General features: G+C 46.5%; 1 protein-coding gene across 1 annotated transcript in view; it reads left to right on the plus strand.

Moving 5' to 3' along the window:
• The window catches only part of KIAA2012 (KIAA2012 ortholog), a 598,843-nt gene that overhangs the window by 364,822 nt on the left and 210,455 nt on the right, over positions 1 to 23,566 (plus strand). Inside the window, exons 15-17 of the mRNA XM_086954068.1 lie at positions 17,408 to 17,479; positions 17,745 to 17,802; positions 19,554 to 19,703. Coding sequence (XP_086810194.1) covers positions 17,408 to 17,479; positions 17,745 to 17,802; positions 19,554 to 19,703 — 280 coding nt within the window. The remainder of the gene's footprint in view (positions 1 to 17,407; positions 17,480 to 17,744; positions 17,803 to 19,553; positions 19,704 to 23,566) is intronic.

Raw genomic sequence — 23,566 nt, forward strand, 5'->3', positions numbered from 1 at the left:
GAAGGACACTATATATGCTCACTGGTATACAACGTTTAGCACGCATTTGTTACAACGCACTACCATTACAACGCAGGCATTACCACGCATACCATTACAACGCATTGCGCTGGGGGGCGCTCTAGGATAGGGAATAAGTTTAATTTTATATCCAACACCTTCCCTAGTGTCCACGGGGACTGGAGTTGGAATATAAAATTATACTTACCACTATCCAGCACCTCAAAGCGCTATGCGTTGTAACGGTATTCGTTGTAAATACCGCGTTGTAAAGGTATGCGTGGTAATAGTATGCGTGCTAACGTCATACATCCATACTCACTTGATGCTGGCGCCAATCAGATTGACAAAGGCTTCCGCGAAGCCGAAACGCGTCTCTCGTATGTCCGGGTTGAGGATGACCTGAAGCAATAAAAGAAGCTATATTCCTACCAGCCTGAAGTCCGTGCCTTCTTCGTTGGATGTCTCTATGGAAGCAGGAATGTTTGTTCATATATATATATATGTATATATATGTATTTTGTTCAAGGAACTGCAACAGAGTAGGGTTATTGCACAAGAAATGTTTTTTTATTTTTATTTACTCTTGGCCATCATTATAGGGATTGCTAATACCGGTGATTCTTTCATTCTTAGGCACAAATATTTTAAAGGCCTAATTATCACCCTGGCTAAAAGATATTCCTGTTGCAGTTTTCAGAACTAAGGGCCATATGTATCAACAAACCCTTTTGCGATTCCTAAATAGCGATTTTTAAGGAATCGCTATTTAGGAATCGCAAAATGGTATGTATGAAGAAATTCGCTTTTTTTTAGCGATTCCTTAATCTTCCTTATTTGCGAATTCGCATTTTGCGAATTCGCAATTAAGGAATAATTTCCAATCCATTCCTATGGGCCAGGAGGCTCATAGAAATAATTGCGAAATAATTCTCAAATTGCGAATTCGCAATTTGCTAATCGCAATTTGAGAATTATTTCAAGGGTGCAGGGGTGTCTCAAGGACACCCTGCTGCACCCCTGTAAATTACATGTGTGTGCATATGGCGCACATACATGCCCAATGGGCATGTATGTGCGTCATATGCCACCCTCACAAATGCACAATTGTGCATATTTACAAGAAATCGCAAATTACCACCAACTACAAGTTGGTGGTAATTTGCGATTTCTAAACTTGAAATCGCAATTTGGAAAAGCTTCATACATAGCATTTAAGGAATCGCAAATTTGCGATTCCTTAAATGCTTAAGCAAAATAAGGAATCGCAATTTTTTCCGATTCCTTATTTTGCTCTTTTTTCATACATTAGAAAATCGGTAAAAAGGATGTTTGCGATTCGCTAAGGCCGAAATTATGTGATTTTCGGCCTTAACGAATCGCAAAAGGCTTGATAAATATGGCCCTAAATATCATACCAAGAACAAAAATTCCTGTATCTAAAAACATCTTTGTATTCATGAATTCCCATGATTTTGAATCACACTACATCCAGGGGAAGCAAAATTCTACATCCACAGAAACAAGAATGTATAATTAAGAGACAATACAACCCCCACACCACACCCCTCCAAACGACCTTTACATACCTATTTGCAACCTGAGGTTGATAAAACCTGCCAAATGCCAAACCTGTCTCACTTAGGCTCGGGGGATATGTACAAGGAAGTGGCGGAGCATGTTGTAACCTCCTTGGCTTAACTACTTGCTCCCCCACTTCTGAAACGCAAGGCTGCGCCATATGTACAAGGTTATGGTGCAGCCTTGCGTTTCCCCCAGCGATGGCGCTAAGTTTAGCAACTTAGTGCCAACGCATGCACTCTTGCACCAGAGTGCAAGGGTGTCGGCGTGCAGGGGAGGATTGTTTATGTGTAGGAAGGTGTCCCTTCCTGTGCATAAACAATTCTAAAATACCATTCTGTCACTTCCATGTGTGCAGCTACATGCAGCATACATGAAAGTGACAAAATGGCACTTTTTTTAAGGTTTGTTTATGTACAGGAATGGACACCTTCTTGTACATAAACAAACCATGGCACTGTGCTTTTTCCATGTGTGCTGCATAAGGCAGCAAACATGGAAAATGCAAAAACGAGAAGAAATAATGCATTGCTCCTCCTTTCCCCAGTGAAAGACCAGGGTTTTCCTGGTCTTAATTTTGGCGCTGCCTCCTATATACGCCACCCTTGTACGTAGGGGGCAGCGTCAAATACAATGGGTGTTGCGGTGGAACGCCCACCACAACACCCACTGCAAGCTCCTTTCATGCTAACCATAGCAGGAAAGGGGGCTATATGTACATGGCAGCGTTAAGGCACGTAAAGTGGCTTAACCCTGCCTTTCACCACCACAACGTCACTATAGGTGACATTATGGTGGCGATAGGAGCTTGTACGTTTGCCCCCCAGTTTTATAATTGCAGACTGACGTAGGTCTCTGCATGTTATGTATGGGTCTGACACAGCACCACTAGCGTGAACCCCACATTCTAAATCTGGTTATTCCAGTGCTTGATTTGCGCTGGTGGTTGAAGGTGGGGCCCACTGGCGATCATTTTTGGGCACTGGGACTTATTTTTTTATCGTAAACTTTGACCTAGAGCAAGAGAGCAAAAGGCAGAAAGAAGGAGGACGATAAATAAAGAAAGCAGCAACAAGGGGGAAAGGGAGGGATGAAAAAGAACTTGCAAGAGTGAGATCAATGGGAGGGAAGTGTAGGGAGATGGGTTAAAGAGATAAGTGGAATGAAAACTAGGCAGACTTGGTATTTGTCAATTCCAACATTTAGCTGAGATTTTGACAGGCTTCTGAAAACACATTGGGCCCCAGCACTTATTATCTTACAATTTAAGCAGTAGGACGTTTACTGCTGTGACATAGCAACAGCGGGTAATAAAAGTCGCTGCCCGCTGTTGCAATGTCATTAAGAAATTCCAAGCTGCTCTGACAGGCCTCTTTAAGAGCCGTCAATGCAGCACTGATGAAGGGCACAGCACAATTTTGGGAGGGGGGGGGGTGTGGGATGGCACAGAGGGCATTTATTTTGGGTGTTTTAAGGCCAGTTATGTTTTCATACATTTGGGACAACGAGGAAAACCATATAATGTATGGCTTCACATTACTCCTCTGACCCTGTGTAGCACTTGATAGCAGGGATGGGGCGGATGATTTTATGGAGCATACTAAACACTAGGGGGTCGATTATGATGGCGGTGAATCCGCATCCTCCGGGCCGGTGGAAGCCACCGCCGGCCCAGAGGATGCGGATTGACCGCCGCGGTCCTTGAAAACACCCACCGCCAGATTATGATGGCGGTGGGATCAGCGGCGGACGGCAGGTTCGTCCGCCGCTGATCCGCGGGGTCTGGACCACAATATGGTGGCGGTGTCTGCAAGACACCGCCAGCCATATTATGATGGGTGCGGAGACATGCTTTTCCGCGGCGGATATACCGTCGTGGAAAAGCATGTGGACCTTTGCTTCTGGGGGCCCCTTGCGGGCCCCCAGGATGTTGGGGGGTGAGGGGTGCACATGGGGTTACCTATGGTACCCGCCTGCATGTGCATGCACAAAGCGGCAGGCCCCGAGCGGAGCCTGCCGCTTTGTGCATGCTCATGCAAAGCATGCATTTTTAACATTGCGGCGGGTGCTGCTTTAAGCAGCACCCGCCGCAATGTTAAATATACAGGATGTGACTGCTAGGTTGGTGGTCACATCCTAATTCCTATGGAGGGAACGCCACTGCCCCTGCGGACGGTCCCTCCACCTCGGGGTGGCGGACGGACGCAGGTCCGTCCGCCATCCTAATCGACACCTAAATTAAAGATGGGTGAAAACTGAATAAAGGAGATATTTTTCAGCTAAGGGTTCTGAGTGATAGACAAGTCTAACTTCGCTCTTGATGTCTATTTGATGTCTTCGAGATCCCCTTTGTGAATACCATCCCCATTATACATTGATTGTTAACCATGTATAACTATATATATTGTTGTGGTCTCCACTACCCTTCTCTGGGGTTGGCCAAGAGATGGAATTACACTGGAAAATCGGGAGAGCATCTGAAAACCAGGGTCTCTCAGATGGTGGTAGGCCTCGGACAGTCATTTGTCAAGAATGCTGGATCCTGGGTGGTTTTTGACATGGACGAGCTGGGTCTAGGCCCAGGGTATCAATACTCAGTGGGGTGCTTGGGTCAGTGACCACTGGCCGTCTGGCTTGGTCTAAGCAATTCAGGTTAAGGTGGTTTTAATCACTTTGGAAAACCCCTGAGCGCTTTTCCTTACCTTCCCATCTCATCCCCTGGCATCACACATCAACAGCCCTCCTCCCTAGCCACTGCTCTGAGGTCATCTGCCAGGGACTGATCTGTGAACACAAAAAAGGCCCCCCCGCAGCTTCATTTTATTCACCAGCGAAAGCAGCCTTGATGCCAAATTTGATTCTGACCAGAATGCTACCCTAGCAAAGGCCAACTCTGACTTATATAACAAAGTCAGCTGCTCTCACAGGGTAATAGTGAGCACTTTGATGGCTGCTGCGGTGTGTAACAGAGGGTGAGATACAAAACTTAGAGAAGGAGCCCAAAGCTCTAAAGAGACACACCAATGATAGGTGGATGTTACACAGAAGCGGATTATATAATATAACCAAATGCCAATATAGTGTGATGTAGAAAAGAGACATCCCTGGAAGATTATTCACCACTGACTGTTCCTTTTTAAGGTGAGACTCCATGCTAAGCAAGAAGGTGCACTATGCTAACTATCCCATTTAAAATCAAAGATATACAAATAAATGACGCAGAGCAGCAAGTGAAGTTGGTGTGCTGCGTTGTATAAACATGAGCGAGCAAAACAAAGATGTGGCGCTGTTCTGCCCTCTCCCTGTGCTGGCACACTTTATACTGCCATGCGCCCACGCAGACACCCTTACACCAGAGGGCATGAGTGTCTGCGTTGTGATCCCATCCTGCACAAAATCTATGTTGGAAGGCAATTTCTACCCGCTATGCCAGCCACAGGCTTCTGACGCACATCCCTGTCTACAAATCTCTCCAGATATAGCTGTGCATCAAAATCCATGGGTGGGTGCACAGGAACGCCCAAGCACCACCCTGGAATAATTGCTTCATGCAGGGTAATGCAAGCCATCACATTGTGCTGTGTTGCATTATCTTGGACTACAACCCAACACAGATCGTGATGTGTGTTGGATTGCAAATACACACCCAACACTGCTCCACGGCTGCGTTAAAAAATTAACTTAAACCCAATGCAAGGTGTTTGTATATCAGGGCCAAAATGTGTAAATAGATGTAAGTTCTGAACTGGCACTGCGTGTCAACATTTGGGACCTGCGTGCTGCCGGGTGTGTAAAGTCACGCTTCTGTACCTGACCAGGCACCTACCAGCCATTTTGAAAGAAAGTTGCAAAGCTATGCGGCGCCACGTTGCCCATTTATTGCATCGGGCATTTTTCTGATGGGCGCGAGATTTGCAAGGACGGTTTTTGAAGGCTGCTGACACCTCTGCTGCTACTTTCGCCAGCTCTCCCAGGTCACCTCCAGAAGGCACAGCAGGTGCTCCAGGGGAGGCAGAGAAAAGAAAGAGATGAAAGAAAAAAACAGGAGAGGGGAGAAAGGAGGAAGGGATCAGAGGTGGTTTGAACATTTTTGTCAGCGCTGCTTCGGCTTCCCAATCCAGGCCTGTTGGTACTCCAGGCCTGCACCCCATGGTACCTAAAATAGGTCCAGCACAGCACCTGGGGCCCGGACCCTGTGAAGCAGAGGGTCTTGCAAAATTAACAACGGGAGGGGTCTGGAGACATGAAAGCCCAGGTGGGGGAAAGGAAAGATGAAACGAGCGATGAAAGAAGTGCGCGCCGGCCTGTCTCCGCCAGGCTCCCAGCTTGCTCTGTGCAGGAGCCGGCTCCCCGCTGTGAGAGCCATGAACTATTTATGAGCGCGCGCCGCGCTTTCTGGAATATTCATAGACGGACGGATCGTGGCACGCTGGCAGTCCATGACGGAAGTACTGGCGTCACGTGGATCCAAGCGAGGCGGCCATGCTCTCTGCCTCCTCGTGCATGCGTAAGCACGCGGACATTATAATGGCGAGCAGTATACCTCATATTTGTTACAACCACCTGAGTTTTATAACCTCAGTTTAATGTCACTAACGAATTAATAATAGCCCGGCACACAGTTGAACTGACCAGTACTATGTTAGAATTGGGTGACCAGAATTTTAAAGCTAAAAGCCGGGACATTTTACAAATATAGAAAGACTAAAATGTTGCTTCAGCAGAGTGCACAGAATGACTGTGCTCCTCAGCAGAGAATTTCATAAGAAGCAGTAAGAACTAACAAATGCATTTTTTAAAGCCAGTAGCGCCCCTGTTAATTAAAATGCTTCCTTATAGCAGCAGCTAACTATCCCTGCTTTGGAAAACATAAAAATGCACCTCCCACCGTTTTCGTGTCGACCCTCTCTAAAAACTGGGATATGAGCAAAATTTCCCTAAATCTGCTGGGACAGCTGTTGAAAACCCGGGACCATCCTTGCAAATCCAGGACGCCTGGTCACCCTAGGTTATGAGGCCTGCAGGTGACACACAAGTCTATCAACAAGCGATTTACCACTGAGCTCTCTCACTGGCATAATGGGTAAGGACATAAGTGCACATGAAAGCGTGCACATTCCCCTTTCTAAATCTCATGTTGCCTAGTGACACAGAAGCATGCAAGCATGCGCTGGATTTCCCAAGGTTTACCGATTTAAATATTCAAGGCCTCATTACAGTGTCTTGCTATTTCTGATGGTTCTGTAATGAAACTTTTACAAGAGGTGCAAGAACTATACAATAGACAACACAAAAGGACAACATGGCATTCGGGGTACAAACACAGAGACATAGGTTTGTTCAAGGTTGAGAGTGAGAAAATAGACTCGTATCTGAGAATACTCTCCTTTTTACGCCAGTACGTCAGTACGCCAAACATCTGACATCCAAACATCACCATCACAGAACTAACTTAAGACAAAATCCTAAACTTACTACCAGGGCCGGACTGGGAACCAAAACCGGCCCTGGCAAAGTGCTCGGCCCACCCCCACTCGGAGGGGTTGGAGGTGCCGCCGAGCACTTTGCTAGGGCTGGTTTTCGGCCGATTTTGTTGCAGGGCCGATTTTGCTGCAAAACGGCCCTGTAACAAAATCGGCCGCCAGGGGCTCAAAACGGCCCCCACCCTTGCGGCGCACCGCGGGATTGCCCGGTGCCCGCTATAGCCAGTCCGGGCCTGCTTACTACCATTTTGGTATTCACAGAAGGCACTTACTCATTTTGGTATTCACAGAAAGCACTTACTCATTGATGAGTAAGTGCCTTCTGTGAATACCAAAATGAGTTACTTACTCATTTTGAGTAACTTGAATCAGGCCCTTACACTTCACCACCATCGTAACTCATGAGCCGGAGAAATTAATCAGTGAGTCGACTAGCCATCACATCTTTTTTAATGATTTGATAAACTCCTCACTTAGAAAAGCTGCACACATTTGCATGGTGCATGGTATACAGCAGATGTACACGCGCCCTCATGCACTTACCTATGGATAATATTCGACCCCTCTGGTTTTCCTTGCTCGATCACACCATACACAGTTCAACAGACATTGGGGGAGCAGTGGTATTTTAAAATTCTCTATTTTCTGGAAGAAACTCTAACTACAGACTAGACTCCACCGGCTGAATTTCCGCCCCAATCCTTCTGCCAGGTCTGGTGGATTAACGGATGCACTGCAAGGATCTTCGTTAACCCTCACAGAAAGAGGTTCAGATCCTGGCGGTCTGATCTGATCACCCTTTCTTCCTTCCAGAGTTGATAAAATAATTATCATTGAGATGGATAGCATTCAACATCTGTTATTATGTGCTAAATTGCCCAAGCTCTGAACGTGCGCTTTACCAATATACATGTTCTCTTATCTTATTACTGTACCTTTGGGAGAAGAAACTCAGTTGGCGGATACTTCTCTACAAGTTTTCTCCAGAAAACTGATATTATTCAGTTCCCATCCAATTCTAAATCCGGACCTTTTTCAGAGTTCATGCAAATGTGCAGCTCAAACCGCATGTTTGGAACAGTGAACAGTGAGAGGCTCTCAAATAGGATGGCGGACTTTAAACACTAGATGTGGAAGCCGTGAGCTGGGTCTGAAGGTGCAGGTGGGAACAAGATGTGGGAACTGAACTCTACTCGTGGGGCTCTGTTCTGGATTAAAGCTATTTAAGGCATCTTCACAGTCTACACCAGCCAAAGATCACAGATCACGGCTCTGAAATGTGAAATGTGGCATGCTAACTGTGGTTGCTGGCTCGGTCCAATCATCTCCCGTGAGTGACACTGCCTTTCTTAAATTTCTCTGTCATCACTAAATTTGGGGCAACTTAATTCTTCTCTAGCTTGATTCAGTCATATACTCCATCCTTCTTACTCCACCTGCTGCTCCCACTGCCGCCTTCTGAAGATCCTTGTGGGCTACGCTGGTATGCTACAAATCCATGACATCCTGGCATAAGAACGATGACGCTTAGTTAAAATTTATTTCTGACGTACTGTTGGCGCAGTAATGATGCATTGCTGGAGTGTTTCACAAAAGCGACACAACTCCATTAATGTGCCCTTTCACATGGGGCAAGCCCCAAGTGAAATGGCCTACATAAGTCATACGCCTGCTGTGAGGCAAGCTTATGATTTTGACTGAGTGGCACCCTAGAATTGGCGCAGTGAAATCTGGTAGATTTGACTGCGCCACTTCTATGAGGCTTTTGACGTAAGAACGCCCACCCTGCATACATCATACCTAATGCAGGTATAATGTAGCACAGGACTTTACTGGCACATCTGCTTCGTAAATAGGGCACAACATGGTGCATTTTTTACACTGCCGGTGTGCCACAAAAAGTGCCGTAACGGAAACGGGAAAAACATCACATACCTCCAGAATGGTAGAATTCATCACACTTGATATGGGCCCACTTGGCATTAATGTTTCCACCCCAGGATAATAATGGCTCTGACGAAAGGTACCAGAGCTTGGTATATTGTAAGCCTCTTTTCCAGTATCATAGCCAATCCCTAGCACAAGGTAAGCATTTAAGGCATCTGGTGGGTATCACTGGCATAACATGAGAATCCCTGGCTTGTGATACATGAAGGAGATTATGTCCATTTTTGGCTCTAGTATAGCTGAGTACTTGATACAATTGGCAAACTGATATTTGGGGATCAAATTCATGCATTTACTAAATATGAAAAGCTATTATTTGGGGATGAGAAGTATGCTTTTTTGGTTTGCTAATAACGTTGGGGCTGTTTGACAACTCTTCACAAAACTTTCCAGAAAAGTGCTCTCTTTTCCTAGCTGCTTCTTTGAAAGTTTCGGGATGATCCATCAAGCGGGGGCTGAGTAAACAGGTGGGGTGTCCCAAAACGCAAAATCTCCATGCATTTTCCATCAACCTTTTCGGAACGTGATATCATAATAAGGTCTGAAAGGAATTATACCAAATTTGGCAGTAAGCTAGAGCTTGGTCCAGAGTCCAGAAAGCATGCATCTTATGAGTTGATGTAAATCTGTTTAGCAGTTTTAGAGAAATTAGTGTGCACAAATATTTGCATATCTGGGAGGTCGAGTTCAAGGGACTCTTGTGAGATTCTCAATAGCACATCTTAAAAAAATAAAGTGTTCCTATTGACCTGGGGGGCTTTTTTCCCTTATCCCATGTCCTCAGAGTGTTTTTAAAAGTATATGGAAGGGCTCAGGGTAAGGATACCCTACCCACTATCCTTTGCAGGGGGTGGGGAGACCAGCTGGACCCTCCTTTAGGCAAAATTTGGAACAAAAATAGTTTTTTTCTGAGATGGATTGCAGCAAAAAAACTTGCTGTCTAGTGCAGTTTGTTCTTATTATTATGGCCCTCATCCCCCAAAGCTTGGCCAGGGTAGCGGGGTTACTATTTCTAAATAATTGGGAGGGGCATGAGTGGGGCCCTCTTCCCTTAGCCACTCTTGGGCTCCGTAAACTCAATCCCCTGGGGCCGAATATAAATCAAAAGTGAGGAGGACATGCAGGGGAGGCTTCTGGGGCAGCAGGGTCTCTAGGACTCCCCACGTGGCCTCCACAGACTGCAATTGTGGGTGCACTGGGTGGGAACCAGGGCATCCACCTACACAATTAGAGTAACCAGCTCTCGCAAGGGGAGCCAGCTGTGAGTCTTTAACATTTTTCAACCCACAAAGTGCAATCATAAGAACGATTTTAAAAGAGAGGCTCACAGACATGTTGATATTATATTTTTCATGAAAACTTTATTAAGCCTTTTTATAATAATCACCATTCTTAAACATTACATTGTATGAAGTACTAAAATATACATTTGACTAAAAATATTGTTGATTCTTGACAAAGATGATATCTATATATGGATATGTGCACTCCTTGATAAAACCAATAGGCCCACTTTTTATAATTTGATGTTGTGACACCTTGACAAAATAAGTATGTCTACCTAAGTGCCAGCAGGACGTGCAAGACAAACCGCATGGTGCACATGCCAGAAGCAAAAACAACAGTTGATGGACAGAATGCAGAACAATGTCATACATTCCCCCCAGTACAGAGATCTGGGCCTAAATCCATCGTTTTTTGCACTGCACACCACCCCAGTTCAGACATGGCCATATGCAAATCAGCCTTGACCCTGTGCCTCATGGGAACAGTCCAGCCCGAAGTGCCAAGCCATGTCTTCCCTGGACCGGAATCAAGCATCCAAGGACCGGTTTCTGGCTATCAGCCGTCATCAGCCAGGATAGCTTGACTCCAGTGGTGTGGAGAGCAACAGACTCACGTCTGAGCATACCCTTCCCACTCGGGAAGACAAATGCAAAAACATCAGTTGATGGACAGAATGCAGAACAATGTCATACATTCACCCCAGTACAGAGATCTGGGCCTAAATCCATTGTTTCTTTCCACTCCATGACACCCCAGTTCAGACATGGCCATATGCAAATCAGCCTTGAACCTGTGCCTCAAGGGAACAATCCAGCCCGAACTGCCAAGCCATGTCTTCCCTGGACCGGAATCAAGCATCCTAGGACCGGTGTCTGGCTATCAGCCATCATCAGCCAGGATAGCTTGACTCCAGTGGTGTGGAGAGCAACGGACTCATGTCTGAGCATACCCTTCCCACTCGGGGAGACAAATGCAAAAACAACAGTTTATGGACAGAATGTAGATCAATGTCATACATTCACCCCAGTATAGAGATCTGGGCCTAAATCCATCCTTTTTTTGCACTCCACACCACCCCAGTTCAGACATGGCCATATGCAAATCAGCCTTGACCCAGTGCCTCATGGGAACAGTCCAGCCCGAACTGTCAAGCCATGTCTTCCCTGGACCGGAATCAAGCATCCAAGGACCGGTTTCTGGCTATCAGCCGTCATCAGCCAGGATAGCTTGACTCCAGTGGTGTGGAGAGCAACGGACTCACGTCTGAGCATACCCTTCCCACTCGGGAAGACAAATGCAAAAACATCAGTTGATGGACAGAATGCAGAACAATGTCATACATTCACCTCAGTACAGAGATCTGGGCCTAAATCCATTGTTTCTTTGCACTCCATGACACCCCTGTTCAGACATGGCCATATGCAAATCAGCCTTGAACCTGTGCCTCATGGGAACTGTCCAGCCCAAACTGCCAAGCCATGTCTTCCCTGGACCGGAATCAAGCATCCTAGGACCGGTTTCTGGCTATCAGCCGTCATCAGCCAGGATAGCTTGATTCCAGTGGTGTGGAGAGCATGAGACTCACGTCTGAGCATACCCTTCCCACTCGGGGAGACAAATGCAAAAACAACAGTTGATGGACAGAATGTAGATCAATGTCATACATTCACCCCAGTATAGAGATCTGGGCCTAAATCCATCCTTTTTTTGCACTCCACACCACCCCAGTTCAGACATGGCCATATGCAAATCAGCCTTGACCCAGTGCCTCATGGGAGCAGTCCAGCCCGAACTGCCAAGCCATGTCTTCCGTGGACCGGAATCAAGCATCCTAGGACCGGTTTCTGGCTATCAGCCGTTATCAGCCAGGATAGCTTGACTCCAGTGGTGTGGAGAGCACAGGACTCAAGTCTGACCATACCCTTCCCACTCGGGGTGACAAATGCAAAAACAACAGTTGATGGACAGAATGCAGATCAATGTCATACATTCACCCCAATACAGAGATCTGGGCCTAAATCCATCGTTTATTTTGCACTTCACACCACCCCTGTTCAGACAGGGCAATATGCAAATCAGCCTTGACCCAGTGCCTCATGGGAACAGTCCAGCCCGAACTGCCAAGTCATGTTTTCCTGGACCGAAATCAAGCATCCTAGGACCGTTTCTGGCCATGTCTGAACTGGGGTGGTGTGGTGAGCAAAAAAACGATGGATTTAGGCCCAGATCTCTGTACTGGGGTGAATGTATGACATTGTTCTGCATTCTGTCCATCAACTGTTGTTTTTGCATTTGTCACCCCGAGTGGGACGGGAATGCTCAGACGTGAGTCCTGTGCTCTCCACGCCACTGTAGTCAAACTATCCTGGCTGATGACGGCTGATAGCCAGAAACCGGTCCTAGGATGCTTGTTTCCGGTCCAGGGAAGACATGGCTTTGCAGTTCGGGCTGGACTGTTCTCATGAGGCACAGGGTCAAGGCTGATTTGCATATGGCCATGTCTGAACTGGGTTGGTGTGGTGAAAAAAGAAACGATGGATTTAGGCCCAGAACTCTGTACTGGGGTGAATGTATGACATTGTTCTGCATTCTGTCCATCAAGTGTTTTTTTGCATTTGGGTTAGCTTACCTACAAAAGGTGTGGCGCAGGGCCTGCACGTGGGGTTGGCTTTACGACTAGTAATAAAATATTACTTTACATTAAAAAACCCTAGACATTCACAGAAAAAAAATTTAAACTGACAATATATTTTCAGTGACAATGTAACATTTTAAACTAAAACAATTCCCCAGTTACTTTAACTCGTGGCCTACAATTCGCAACTTCGTAATGCACAACTAATTACCCCATATATTACAACACTCATTACGTGATCTATGACCTCATTGACAGCATGAGTGCAACATTTGAAATGACATAATTGATGACAAAGCTGTGCATGGCTGGGGTGAAAAAGTTCTCTTTAGTGTAAAAATCAGGCATACATGATCACTGTGCCCCCAGGGCACTATTTCTATTTCTAATGCCACCCCATTCTCCAAAAACCAAAGTGTTCTTTTGGCCCATGGATTTCTGTTGTAGTGCATGGGAATGTCCAGTACATTTCCAATGATATCACCACGTCATGCCACACTAAAGTCTATAGCACCTCGAAGCACAGCAATGGCAGCACTACAGGTGGGTAGGGCACTGCAAGGCAAAGCTTTGTGTTCCATTGTGTCACTTTAGTAAAAAATAGCCCATTGTTCTTGAAACACCAGTATAACGACTTTTGGCACAGTGGCACTCATGAGCTACTACTCCAAACCCTAAATAGCATATGCAGTGTTTATCAGCTAGTTTTGTGATGTGTCACCACTTCTTCACTAAAATGTTGTCTTTCTTCCAAGACCTATTTACATATATAGCCCAGTGAGATTCCTCATCAGTTTGACATACAGCTTATGAGGGCAAAGGTGTGTTAAGGAGGACTGTGCCTTGATTACAAGTTTGATGAACTGGTGTCGTCAAGTGGGATACTGTTCAGATGAGTTTTTGTTTTTAATTTGACCCAAAAGTGCAAGGTCTAGTAACACCAGTCCCAGTTTTGCCAGGTGTGTTTCAATACCTAGTAAAACTGCTGGATCTCTGAGCAGAGGCTGTGGGCACACGCAGTTCCCGCCCCCACCCGGCTCTCTCCTAGAGCACAGGGGAGCATGCAAAGCCGGACAGACAACATAGGAGTCTGTCCTTACTGGTAGCTCCCAACAGCCTCCCACTTCCGACCCAGTGACCTGCTGCGACCCCCCGACCCAAACCCTGAACCATTCCCTTCAAATACCATTTACTGCATGTTCAGTGTAGGTGATTGTAAGAACTGGGGGTCTCTAGTTGGCAGAGGTAGGTACCACTGTCCAAATGGGGACCCTTGCTTCTAGTCAGGGTAAGAAGGATACACACTTTAGATAACACCTGCTCACCCCCTTGGTAGCTTGGCACAAGCAGTCAGGCTTATCAAAGGCAATGTGTAAAGTATTTGTACCAACACTCCCAGTAACACAGTGAAAATACCACAAACTGACTCCACAACAGTTTAGAAAAATAAAGGTATTTAATCTAAACTACACAAGACCCAAACAACAAAACCCCAAAATACACAGTTCAAGAATATGGTTTCAAAAGAGTTCTTAAAGATGCGTTAAAATAATTCACAGTTGCGTCATTTTTTAACCAACAGTACCTTTATATGCCACAAAAGTTCCAAGTGAAAGCTCCAGCTGTGAAAAGCAAGCGATGCGTCACTCTTGAGACCCTGGGAGGCGATGCGACAACCCCGCTGGATGCAGTGGGCGTGTTGCGATGACTCCGGTCTGTATGGGGAGGGATGCGATACCTTGCGTGGATTCCGGTGCACAGATTTCGATGGAAGCTGCTCCCAAAAGGTACGATGCGACGATCTTCGGGACGGCCACGATCTCAGGTGTGGTGGCGATGCGTGGCGCAGCGTCGATCTTCTCCTCTTGCGGCCCCTCGATGCGATGGCTCTACGACGACTCTCGCAGCGAAGTGATGCGGTCCGCAAGCAGGCAGTGCGGCGATCTCACCCAGTAACGACAGGCTCTGTGACGATATTCGCAGCGATGGTACTTTTCCCGCACCGGAGTGATGCGTTCCGCAAGCGAAGGATGCGTCGGTTCTTGCAGCGGCCACAGGCGCTGTGACGATCTCGATCTTCGCGCCGGCTGGAATTTCCTTGCACTGACGGGGATGCGCTCCGCAAGCGAGCGATGTGAAACTTTGCTGAAAGTTTTTAGTATCTTGATTTCCAGCTTCCCAAGCACAGGTACAACTTCCAGAGGCACCACAACTGGCCCAAGTACTCTGGGAAGGACAGAACTCTCTCAGTAGAGTTCAGGGAAGCTGGGGGTTAAGTCCTTTTGTTCCTGGGACTTCTTAACAGGGATCCAGCTCTTCTCTGGCCCTTGCAGATTCCTTCAAGCAAAGCAAATTCCTTCCCCTCTCCTTGGCAGCAAAGCAACTGCAGGTCAGTCCACAATCACGCAGCAGGACAGTCTTCCTTCTTCAGTCTTCCAGCTTTCTCCTTGGCAGAGGTTCCTTCTTGATTCCAGGATGATCTAATTTTCTGTAGTCTGAGGTCCTGTACTTATACCCCTAAAAGTCTTTGTCCCCTTTGTGCTGGAGGGCTCTGAGCCTGGTCTGAACCATTTCTGGGTGTTCCTTGAGCACTTTGTTTTCCTGGTCTCTCCTTTCCTTTCAGCGAGAGGGGCAGTCGCCAGCTGCCCAGCAGGAGGTGGAGCCAGCATTGTGGAAGGCAGGCACAGTCCTATTCAGGCCCAGGTGCTACCCCCTCCCACCACTCTAGATGCAGATGGAGCTATTCAGCCCAGGGATGGCCCAGTCAGCCTCTGGGAGCCACCCAGCCGCAGTCACTCACAAACCAGACAGTGAATTCACAAACAGGCCAAGGCACACAGAAAGGTCAGACAAGAGAACAGACACTTTCTAAAAGTGCTGTTCTCAAACACAGGATTTAAAAACCACCTTTCCTAAAAGATGTGTTATTAAATTCTGAGTTCAGGGATACCAGACTTTTATGTCCTATCATGCTCCTATGGGAAGATATGCAGGTAACCACTGTAGCCAGCATTCCCCATGATAGCCTATGGGCAAGATAGCCTTACAATAGTGAAAAACGAAAATGGCTGTAATTCACTACCAGAGCATGTCACCTGCTCTAATAAATTCTCTACCTTTCACATACACTGCACCATGCCCAAGGGGTACCTTGGGCCTTCCATAGGGGTGACCAATGTGTACAGAAAGGGATGGGTTAGGCCTGGTCAGTGGGGACACTGACCAGGTGGACATGGCAGTTCACAGACTGCACACAGGCACAGCGGTGGCAGGCCTGAGACACCATTTTAGGGCTACTCATGTGGGTGGCACAATCAGTGCTGCAGGCCTACCAGTAGCAATTGTACCACCAGCCCTGGCACACTCAGTGCACTTTACTAGGGACTTCTTGGTGATACAAATACGCCAATCGTGGATAACCAATTACAATAACAATTTACACAGGGAGCACTTGCACTTTGACACTGATCAGCAGTGGGAAAGTGCCCAAAGCATCTAAACCAGCAAAAACGAAAACCAGCACAGCATCAAAAATAAAGGAGGTAGAGGCAAAAGGACAGGGGAAACCACGCCAAAGATGCCAGGTCTAACAGTGATAAACTGAGGTGTTAAACTTCCGTGGGATATATGTGGACTTGGACCCTATAATTCTGGTTCTGAATGGTAATTCCCCATCCTGGTGAATATAAAGCACATTGCAAAATGTAGGTACAAAAATACCGTCCAGAATCGGTTGATAGTTTCAGGCCCAGTGTCTCCTCACCTAAAGTCCAGGGTACTTGTCATCAGCGCCTATGTGAGAAATTTATATAATATCCCTTTGCCCTTTTCGTGGTTTTGTTCCCATCCCAGGCACAAAGAAGGTGAATTTTGATTAGGAACAACATAAATACATCTATGTAACTTTTGATGAGTTTTATTGATTTTATTTTACAACACTGGTGGATGCTTTTTTGACTATAATTTAAAATACAAGAGTTTTCAAAGCAAGAAGAATTGCAAATCAAAACAAAGCACAGCATTAGACCCTACTGCTCTGTGAATGTCTGACCATTTTAGGCGTGGCAGTGCAGCTATCTGCAGACCTATTGTTATCAATTCTTTAAAAAAGAAACGAAGCAGGCACTGACTGCTCATAGTTGTGTGTTGCTTTCTTGCTTTATGTTATTTGTCTTTTCTGGTGTATTATTGTGCCAGCTATGGAGTGCTTGCACGAAGATCTATGTTACATCTCAAAAGTGCACTTAATGATCACACATTAAATTTCTTATTCCTTGTGCATTGCACTCAGAAAGCCCTCACCTTTCGTGTTGCTTTTTCACTGCAGCAGGTTTTTGAACTATTTCAGGCAAAACTTAAAATGCAAACTAGGCCTATTGGCTTTACCAATGATTCTTAGAAGTGCCTTTGTGTGTCCCAGTGACACTTCTTTAGCCTGCTTTAATATTTTACTTGGAAATGTGTTTCTCACCAGGCGCCGTCACAGCCGTCTGATGAAGGCGGCGTAATGAGCTCCGAGGATCCCCGCGCGAGAGCCAAGGGCCGGGTATGTTTAGCAATAAGGAACGCAATGTGGCTGCCACGCGGCCTTCATCTCTGCCTGTTGGCAACTCGTTATTTCCATGACTGTGATTAAGGCGTTGTTGCCCCTTACATGTGCTCTTTATCGGTTTGCTAAACACGCGCTAAAAGAAATGAACTAAAGTGACATTATCTGCAAACAATAACTACAGTTACACTACTCCGCGTTTGCTGTATCTTTCTTCTACATTGTTTTGGTAACCTGCAGCACACAATTCTTTTTAAAACAGGGAACTGCCGAAGGTCCAGAGGAAGGAAAGACCCAGGGCTCCGAGCTATACACAGCTGGTAAAGGTAGCTTCTTAATTGAATTGTGTTTTCTGTGTTTAATGCCAGGCTGCTTAAGAGGATTTTTAAGGGGGTCCAAGGGGTTCCAGCTTCCACGCCTGGCTTTGCATTTGCTATTCTTTGAACTCGCCTTGCTACTGCTGAACTCAGGGCTTCACCGAAACTATTCTTCCATTTTAAAAAGTAAGTGGAGGTGAAGCTCGCTGCTGGCCCTGCCGAATGCCGGGGTTGCCAAGTACCAGGGCTGCCTACTTTTAAACCCCCCTCCCCCCCCCCCCACCCACCCCCCAACCCCTGCATGTCTGTCTTTAATCACCAAAATGAGTACTCGAGCCGACTGCCAGCGGCCGCCACCCCAAATGAAGCACAGAGTAAGACACTCGCATTAATTGGAGCAGCAAGAAGATCCCTGCTTTTTGCTGCACCTTACCCCTCATCAGTGGGATAATGGGTCAAATTGACGTCCATGTTGTTTAGTTACGCTAAGGACGGCCCAACAGAAGTGGTAGGTTGCAAACAGCCCACCAGCTCACAAAACACCCTGGGGCAGACCACTTGTACAGCGAGAGCTAATTTTGCCAGCAACCAAATCTCAGTTGTTTTGAGTACCGAACTAGGTGTTTTTTCACTATTATGTGTAGCTTAGATGCACCAAAAAACGATTTGTGTTCGTGTAGTCCACATCTTGATTCACAAAGTCAGGACTTACAATTGACAATAATAAAATGAAGCTTCTACGATGGACTTGTTCACCATTTTAGGGCCGGGAGGTATCATAAGGTGGTACATCACACACACAAAAGGTGATCCTTCAGAAGATGAAAACTGGGAAGCCAGCATGTGTGTGGGTATTTACGTACACATACATGCATGTAGAGACACACCGTGTAAACACATGCACATTTACTTATGAAAAAAGCAGGAGTAAGCAGTGCCTTTGTGTACGCCTACAGTATTCTAAGGTTCCAAAGCACTGAATAAGCAAGGGGGAAGTTGAAGACAATGGTAGCACCTATTGGTTGGGTTGACCAAGGTGCAGTTTGTCTCATGTATGTATAGGCATTTATATAGCGCACTACTTACCCGGAGGGTCCCAAGGCGCTTCGACCGCTGCGAAACCCTTCCTGGCTTCCCTGAGAGATGGTCCCTTAATGGGTATCTCCATGGTGAGACCAGGCATCCCCGGCGGTCTGGTGGGGCCGTTAGTGAAGATGAGGCAAGCTAATGCCCAGAGTTGCCGAGTGTGATCGCTGATCAGAGTGGGCACCGAGGCGAGAGAATTATCGAGTCCGCTGACCCTGGTCCAGAAACCTGCCGCGCCGGGAATCGAACCCTGGTCCCGGGCCGTCCTCTGCTCTCGGGTCTGCCGCCTCTAACCAGTGAGCCACACTACTTCACTATCAGGCGGGCAGGGCAGCATAGGTCAGTCACTGCTGCCTGCCCTTGGATCGCCCGTAAGTTAACCCACCACGTTGGCATACTTCTCCTATGAAATAAGCCTGCAGCAAACTGTTTTCCTAAACAAACCTGGTTTTGTGTTATTATTTGTTGCAGTGCATGCGATGTTCGTCATGCTTGGGGAGGTCTGCCTAGACCGGCACTAGGGGAAGGACTGAGCTGGGAGTTGAGCCATCTGGAGGGGCCTGGTTGTCAGTATTTGTCAGTGAAGTTTATTATTCAATGTTTCAATCTTGGTGCTATGTTTCTGCCTTTTGTTGACACCATGGTCTTATTTTTATTTTTCCCAGCAGGAATGGACACACCGCAGGCCTCACCTGTTTTGGATGCTCTGCCTAGGCCTGGCAGCTCTAGACAGCCGCCGTTGATGAAGCCTCAGACAGAAAGGGCACCAGACGCATTCAAGCAGCATGATGGAGAGTTCGCTGGAGAGTTCGCTGGAGGTGCGTTAATCTCAGAGACCCACATCCAACATGGCGGCTGAGCTTCTGGTCTCAGCTGTGAGTGCAGGCCAGCAGTTTGAGCGGTTACTGGTGGTTGCTGGTTAGCAGCAGGAAAACTCATTAACTTGCTCGTCCATCTTCCTCATCAATCCTTACGTTGGGAGGTTTGCCTCGTTATACAGACAGAACATACCGACCTCAGACCTAAAATAAACATAAAAACAAATGCTTACAACCCAGTCCCTAATATAGGCTCCACTGCCTCCCTGTGAGTCACAAAGAGGGCTCCCAACTACCTTACATCCTGGTTCTTCTTATCTCACAAAACTCGATGCCTGGCTTCGTTTCGGCATGGAAGTAACGCAAAATGATGGGGGGGAATTAATTGGCCTTAGTCTAAAACAGGGCGTTCAGGAGGGTTGGAAACCCTTGAAGGGTTGTGCCCACCCCACTCCACCCCCATGCCAAAAGGGCTGCAGGGGCCTGCATTACGCCCCTGCGGTATTTTATGATTCAAACAATGTTATTTTCTCACCCTTCGCATTTCCTGTTCCAGTAGCAATGGGACCTAATTCAATGGAGGTACTTCATCCTCTGGATTGGTCATAAAAAGTAGCTATAAATGGGATGTGATGGGTCCATCTTATCCCCAAGTCTTGGTGCCACTGCACCTGCTGCTCTACTTATAGATACTACCCTGACCTCTTCTGCCCATGTGGCTGTGCAATAGCTAGCACTGCAGTTCCTGGTCAGTCAGGGTATTTGTATTTATTTAGTAGGAGGGGTCCTGTTATAGAGGTCGCCTCTACCTTCCCCCACACTCTTTGGTCTTCCCACCCCCTACCACTCCTGCCTTGCATTTGGGTGTTCTTCATCCACTTGTTCACTCAGCTCGGGGTCTGCTTGCGTCACGGCGAGTGCCTAGGGGAGCGTGCACTTGTGGAGTGCACCTCGGGGGCAATAGGGGTGTGAGATCTGCCCTGCTGGAAACTCGACGTCTCTCTTCCCCATACAGCTGGTGTCCTGCTTCCTACTTGGCCGTCTCCTGGACTCAGCTGTGGCCGTAAGGGGATAGGGTCCCAGGAGAAGGACAGGACATTCAATCATTCAAGTAGTCCTGCCTAAGCCGCTGGCCACCCATCTCCATGTTGTATCAGGCACTGCTCCCTGAACTGGGGTTTCACGTGACAAACGAATGCATTAATGGTAGGTGAGGCTCCTCTTCTTGACACCCAGGGAGGAGGTGGAGCCTACATGAGGATTGGGTAGGTAGGTAAATCCTATCTTTGTAATGAATCAAACCTCATGATGTAAGGACTTGTCGAGGAAGACTAGGGCTCGGAGTAATGAAGATTATCATTAAGGGGACAGGGCAGGGGTTTATGTCAGTGATTGATTTGCTGTTTCTAGAACACCTATCTCCCAATGCAGCCTATCATACACTAGTATTGGTGATAATGTAAGAGGGAAGACTGTAAGAAGAGAGTGTAAATGACTAGGGTCTAGACACGGCTAAGTCTGAGAATGCTTTAAACGGACGCAGAGGGTGGTTTACTCAGGATCAGGGCTTCAAGTGTTTCCAAAGTATGAAGACGCTTTTGTATTTAATATATCTTTCCCTCAGGCGAGCTCACTGAACATTTAGCTAACATTTTAACAAGTTCTCCCAATGCCACAAGCAATCGCCCTTGTATGTTCCCTACTGCATTAGATGCACTCCATTTGTTTTGACTTCATCAGTGAACACGTTTGAGTCTCAATGACCTCAAATTCAGCCAATTAAAGCCCACCTGAGTTCGCTTGATGCCAGATGCACAGCATTGTTGAACACCATGCACGACCCACTTGACATTACTATTTATTCTAATGGATGACGTTCTATTTTTAATTAACTTCTGACTGATGGTGACATGTTCTGCAAAAGTGGCTGCACAACAGAGGAGCCCTACACACTCCCCATCTTTGAAGTTGCCCATATGCCATGTTGTGCTAAATCCATCCTGCACATAACCTAAATTAGCATAGCATCGCAATTATCAGGGGTAACACGTCTATGCTAGAGTGTCATGAATAAGTCATTTACACTAGTTATACAAGCGATTGCATCGTTTTGAAGCTGCTTGTAAATAAATGCCCTAACTTTCAGGAAAGGCTAGCAGAATAGTTGGCTGAAACAGACAGGTAGCGGGTGCACTATGGATACGCTAAGGGGGGGACTGGAAAGTGTAACATTTACTCCAGGGACTCACAAACTGGGTGGGAGTCCAATAACACAAATGAAGATTTGCACTACTTGTGATTTGAGACTTTTGTTTGACTACAGCTGCCCCTCCCTCATCCTCCTAAAAGGGTTGTCTCTTTGGTGTCATGATTGAGATAACCACAGAATGTTAATGGGTACGATAATCGTTTTTACACCCCAACGGCCAATCGCTATGAGTGATTGTCTAATCTAGATTGGGTTGATTGACAAAAACAGGATTCACTGTTCTATTGGTTGCAAAATATCTCCCCAACCCCATCACAAAATGAATATAGTTTCCAGGCTGTGCAGGAGTCAAACACTGACCTAATTCCCATCACCAATCAGGGCGTCGAAGGAGGAGACTCACTGCCAGAAAAAAAGGATCAAACTTTGGGGAAGGGTGAGATGATTGTGGGAACATGGAACATTGCTGGCCTTAGGAGTAAAATTGATGATCCCATATGGAGGAACTTTATAGCGACTATGGACATAATAGCCATACAGGAAACCTGGGACACACAAAATATACTTACTGTGGATGGCTTTACTACTTTTTTTCTCTCAGCTGTCACTTCTGCTCGGGGGCGCGCACGAGGGGGCTTGGTTACTCTAGTATCTGCTAAAATCTCAGGCACCTACAAGGAAATAGCTACTGGATGCCCCTACTGTCTCGCAGTCCAAATCACCTGTAAAGGCTCTCACAATGTCCTATTAGTAAATTTTTATAACTCTTTTGATAGGGCCCATTCGATCAGTAATCTAATGATGTTAAACTCCTTTTTGTTTAAATTTAATGAGTCATCGGAGTCTGATTGTACTATCTTGCTAATGGGGGATTTTAATGTTCATAGCTGTCAGGACAAATGTCCCTCAAATGTCTTATTTGGCCCTCCGAATGAGGAGAACATTCACTTTGAGCATTCTGACCAGGGCATATTTTTGGAAACTCTGCTAGCCGAAAATGGGTTAACGCTACCTTGTGGGTGCGATGAGGTTATTCCAACATTTACAGGACATGGTAGCGGGTCTGTAATTGATTACATTTTTTTAAGCCGCAGCTGTGGAAGCCATATCACTAGTTACTCAGTTGTGCGGTCCCATTTTAGTGATCACAATCCAGTTGTACTAAGGATGGATAATATATTTGCTATAAGGGAAAGTAGGTTGAATTTGGTGGATAAATGCGATATGCGACTGACTGACCAAGGCCGTAGAATTAAATGGTGTAAGATAGTTCCTGAGGAGTTTTTTAGTAATCTCTGTCGCAGTAGCCGGGATGAACTAAAACTTTGTATGGATGATCAGGCGGGGGACAATGAAGTGGTGGAGGCGTACCAAAATATTTGCCTCGACATAGTCCCCAATCTGACACGGCAGGGTAGAGGCAAAGCGCGAGGGAAGGAAGGCTGGTTTGATAAGAATTGCTCTGCGGTTAACCCTAAACTAAAAATGGCCCTGAAGACTAAACCAGTGGATAGATCGCTTGTGGCCACCCTTAGGAAAGAATATAAGTCAGTAGTTGAAAAAAGACGGCGCAAGATTAGAGAGGACGCGTGGGCTGAGCTGACATCAATAGATGTACTAAAAACAGCGCCAAGTTCTGGGCTGTGGTCAATCA

The sequence above is a fragment of the Lissotriton vulgaris genome, chromosome 2_1 (genome assembly GCF_964263255.1).
Source record: "Lissotriton vulgaris chromosome 2_1, aLisVul1.2, whole genome shotgun sequence".
Taxonomy (NCBI): domain Eukaryota; kingdom Metazoa; phylum Chordata; class Amphibia; order Caudata; family Salamandridae; genus Lissotriton; species Lissotriton vulgaris.